Genomic DNA, 4,917 nt, shown 5'->3' with positions numbered 1-4,917 from the left:
GTCCGTCTCTCCTGGCCGGCTGAGGCTCCCGAGGAGGGGGATGGTGTCTCATTCTGCGTGTCCTTGGCGAGAATACAGCAGCTGGCACACAGTGGATGCCCAAAGGGCTTTGGAATGAAAGATGAGCTAGAAAATCAGGAAAATTACTGTTTGTTATAAAAATGATATAACTCTATTACAAAAATAGCCCTAGAAGCAGTCTGAAAAAAAGGAAAAACCCACCAAAGATTCTGGTTGTTCATGACTTTATAACATAATTACCATTAGAATCTTGGTGTGTTTCCTTCTTTTCCTTTTCTCCATCCATATTTTTAAAAATTTATTTTTAATTGAAGAGTAATTTTATAATGTGTTGGTTTCTGGCGTACAACAATGTGAATCAGCCATAAATATACACATGTCCCCTCCTTCTTGAACCTCTCTCCCACCACCCACCCCATCCCACCCCTCTAGGTTGAGACACAGCAGTGGGTTGAGCTCCCTCTGTTTTCCGCAGCTTCCCACTGGCAGTACATATGGTAATGTGTATGTTTCAGGACAACTCTCTCTATTTAATCCCACCCCGTCCTTCCCCAGCTATGACCACAAGTCTGTTCTGCATGTCTGAGTCTCTATTCCTACCCTGCAAATAGGTTCATCAGTCCCATTTTTCTAGATTCCATTTATTTGTTAATATATGATATATTTTTCTCTTTCTGACTTACTTCACTCTTATAACAGGCTCTAGATTCATCCACCTTACTAGAACTAACTCAGATTTGCTCCTTTTTGTGGCTGAATAATATTCCATTGTATTTATGTACCACCACTTCTTTACCCATTCGTCTGTGGATGGATGTCTAGGTTGCTTCTGTGTCCTAAGCTATTGTAGACAGTGCTGCTATGAACACTGGGTACACGTGTCTTTTTCAGTTGTGGTTCCCTCAGGGTGTATGCCCAGTGGTGGGATTGCTGGGTCATATGGTAGTTTTACTACTAGTTTTTTAAAGGAATCTCCACCCATATTTTAATCATAGTTATAATCGTGATTCCATACATGTGTCTATGCATTTGGTTATTCCCCTACCTAAGTTACCTTCTCCGTGAGGCCCTTCCTTTCAAACCAACTCTCTTACTTCCTGATGTTTTATCTCTCTTTCCTGCTTTATTTTTTTCCTTAGTGTGTACCTCTGACTAACATACTGGATACCCTACTTTTAAAAACACCCCTTGCTGCCTCTCTCCTCACTTGAATGTAGATTCTGTGAAGGTAGGGGTCTTTGTCCCATGGCTGATGGCAGCCACTTGGATATTTATGGAGCTGGTGGATGTTTTGGGGAATGGTCAACTGACAGTAAGATTCTACTGAAACTTGTGGCACACTTGGCAGGTCAGAGGTAGCCTCAGAAACCTCTGAGGCAGGCGTTCGAGGAGGTCTACATCTAAGAGCTATTAACGTGAACACTTCGGTGGCATATGGAAAACCACATCACTCCAGTGCTGACAGCAGAGTGCTCTGTAGACTGTTAGGAAGTCCAGAGGTAAAGTTCTAGGTCAAAGCAGGAAAGGCTTGTTACCAGGAGAGATGGAAAGTATCACTGAATTCTACTCACCAGGCAGCATTCTGTCTAGCAACAGTGATAGGTGCATGCATCTGTCAACTTGCACATTTTCACAGTATCACACTCAGGACTGAGTCACATGTCCAGCTGAATTATATACTCTAATACGCTGTATGTCAAGATAAGAAACCTTCAGTATAAACTGTACGGAAATGGTGCTGCCAGCAGCTGTGCTGGGATCCTCTGGGGGATTGCCCATGAAGACTGCAGACTGGAGGGTACAGATGAAAAGTAATTTATGAAAGAATGAAGTGTAATGTTTATGTTTTAGAAGTTACAGGGTTAAAACCAAGCAGGATTATGTGTATGATAGTGTTAATGCAGTGTAGATGAGGTGTTTCAGGGCTGACCTTATGTAGTTGCTTCACCTGAAGGCTAACTACCAGTTCAGACTTCTCTCCGCCATACTGGTTCAAAAAGTTGAATCTCTTAGTTCATTGTAAACAACCCACAAGAAACAGATTAATACAATACTGCCTCCTTTATTTTACACATTGCTTGTAGAAACTTAGCACACAGAGAACATTATTTCACCTACAGGACTGTAATACAATCTTGTGATTTTTAATGTTATCATTTTTCCATAATTATATGTAAATTGAATGATTGCATATAGATTGGCTGCTTCCTGACAGCGTAAGTAGAGGTAGATTGAAATTTCTTAGCAGCCAGTTAATCTTTTCCATGCTTCTTTTTAAAGCTTTAGCCCCAGAAAGGAGCCTTTCTGTGTTTAAAAGTATCTTGCTGTCTTCATAATCAATTGCGCCCAGATTTTTCATCTTTGGCTTCCATTCTGCCCTGAAGCCTACTGACTTGAAGATGGTACCCTAAGGAATGAAGTGTAATGGTAGACACCTATGGAGGGTGGGCCACTTCTGCCTGCAGAATTCAGAAGCATCAGTTAGCTTATCACTTGGGGACTTTGTATTTAATAGGCCTAACTTCTGCAAACAGTGAGAAGTCATAGAGGCGAACAGAAGGTTCATGTTTACCCGCAGGCACTAGAGGAGGAGCTTCTGGCCACTGTTCTGATGTATTAGGTGAAATGTGTAGAGTCGCTCACCCTGCTTTTTAACTTGACCCCTCTCCTTGTTAATTGTACTGATGTGCGCATTACTTTCTGTCCCACATTCTAGGTGCTCATGTGACTATCACGGATCGAAAAGTAGCATTAGAGTTTCTTAAATCAAACGTTCAAGCCAATTTACCACCCCATATCCAGCCCAAAGCTGTTGTTAAGGAGCTGACTTGGGGACAAAATTTGGGGAGTTTTTCACCTGGAGAATTTGACCTGATACTTGGAGCTGATATCATATATTTAGAAGAAACATTCACAGATCTTCTTCAAACATTGGAGCATCTCTGTAGCAACCACTCTGTGGTTCTTTTAGCTTGCCGAATTCGCTATGAACGGGATTACAACTTTTTAGCAATGCTGGAGAGGCAATTTACTGTGAGTAAGGTTCACTATGATTCTGAAAAAGACGTACATATTTACAAAGCACAGAGGAGACGCCTGAGAGAGGACTTATAATTGGTTCTAATTTATAAGAATGTTGTCACTGAGTGTATCAATTAAGGTCTTACATGGGGAATATAATCATATGTAATAAAGTAGCCCGTGGTACAAGTTTAACCAAAGGTTCTCAAAAGACAAAGCAAATGTGCAGTTGTAAAACAAAGCAGCACTTCGTCCCATAGCTGTGACTTCTTTAGTTATATATTACTAACTCTGAAATTCAGTTAACATGAAAGCAAAGTGTGAGATTTTGGTTTGTGTTTTTTCTGTATCCCATATACTGCCTCTCAATAAACAATTTTCATCGATGCTCTGATGAAGGGTTGGTGTAAAGAACTTGTTTTGGTGAGGCTAGGTGATGCAAATCATTTAAAACATATTGTAAGACATATGTTTATCCCAGTTGTCTAATTTTATAAGACAAGAAGTTTAATGTACGTTCCTTGATCTGTTAATACTGTTGAAATCTTTTGTCTGATGTATTTAGGCCTTAAGTACTTTTGGTTACTAAAGATCAGGATGTGAGTTTTCTGAGGTCTCATATGCATTTTTGGTATAATTTCACATTTAGGTATATAAACAAAAGAGTAAATAAAAATAAAATTTTAGTTACTTTTTGGTAAGCTCCTAAAATCTTAGACCTCTATTTGCTGGGAATAGATTATCTTCTTCAAATCAAAAGCTGTAGTATCTCCCTTCAGCTTTACCCTTTCTCGAATGTTTTTGTATTTCTCAAATGTTGTTTTGTAGGCTTTCCCTGCCTCCTCATGATGCACAGGATGACAGTAAAAGAAAAAGTTTTAGACCTCATCCCTCCATGGGAGGTTAACTCCCCGTCTCAGCTCCTTCCACATTGCACTTATAATTGTTTATTCAATGTTTGTGTGCCCCAGAAGATTGTATGGTTCTTGGGGGGCCAGGAATGCCTCTGCCTCTTTCATTATGGTCTCCCCAGTATCTAGTATATTATAACCAAATATTTGTTGAATGAATTACAGTTAGAGGGTATTGATCTTTGGATTGATTGATTGCTACATTGTTTTATGATTACCTTTGATAGACGTTATGAAGTCACACACATACCCTGGCCTTTTGTTTTTTACCCCCACAATGTGAAAGCTTAAACAACAGCTTAAACATTTAGACCACAAGAATATTATAATTTCAGTATGATGTTTCGTACTAGAGATAGATTTCTTTGTAAAACATTACAAACAAGACCTCCTCCCTCTTAACTTTTAATGACTATTTTGGATGTGTCATATTTTAAATAGAGGTTTAGATAGAGGTTTTACTTTAATAAAGGTGAATTTAAAGTTCTGAGGATTGTGATGTGCCAGTTCAACACAGTTCTGATAAATGCACATGAAATGGAAATGTCCACAGATAACCGAATCCATAAAATGCCAGTACTGTACCATGGGCCTGGAACATCTTTAAAAACAAGTAAAATAAAAGCCCTGCAATATTAACAACACTATAATGAAAGGCCAACCCCATCTAGGTTTGTTACTAGAAATGAATGTATTGATTGGAGTTCAGCTCCTTTGCTTGAACATCCCTGACTCTGGAGAGAGCTCTGAGAATGTCTGGGTATGGGTGGGGGGGGGCAGTAGAGTGCTTGGGTGCACCACCAAGTGAGGCTGTGATTGGGTTCTTTTACGTTTCTGTAAAACATTAAGAATCAGAAAAAGTGGAAGGTAATTTTTTCCCCTTGTCCTACAAATAGAAGAAAAGGTGAGAAAAATTCACCAGCAACAGCTCGGCTGTCTAAGTGAAAATCAAGTCATTTTTTTT

General features: G+C 39.4%; 1 protein-coding gene across 1 annotated transcript in view; it reads left to right on the top strand.

The window, feature by feature from the left end:
* METTL21A (methyltransferase like 21A) overlaps positions 1 to 4,440 on the top strand; it is a 9,616-nt gene extending 5,176 nt beyond the window's left edge. Inside the window, exon 4 of the mRNA XM_010861064.1 lies at positions 2,738 to 4,440. Within this exon, the coding sequence (XP_010859366.1) occupies positions 2,738 to 3,135 (398 nt within the window). The 3' untranslated portion in view covers positions 3,136 to 4,440. The remainder of the gene's footprint in view (positions 1 to 2,737) is intronic.
* The last annotated feature ends 477 nt before the right edge of the window (positions 4,441 to 4,917 follow it).

The sequence above is a fragment of the Bison bison genome, unplaced genomic scaffold (genome assembly GCF_000754665.1).
Source record: "Bison bison bison isolate TAMUID 2011002044 unplaced genomic scaffold, Bison_UMD1.0 scf7180017864471, whole genome shotgun sequence".
Taxonomy (NCBI): Eukaryota; Metazoa; Chordata; class Mammalia; order Artiodactyla; family Bovidae; genus Bison; species Bison bison.
The sequence above is the reverse complement of the archived record's forward strand: the minus strand, read 5'-3'. Positions and strand labels throughout refer to the sequence as shown.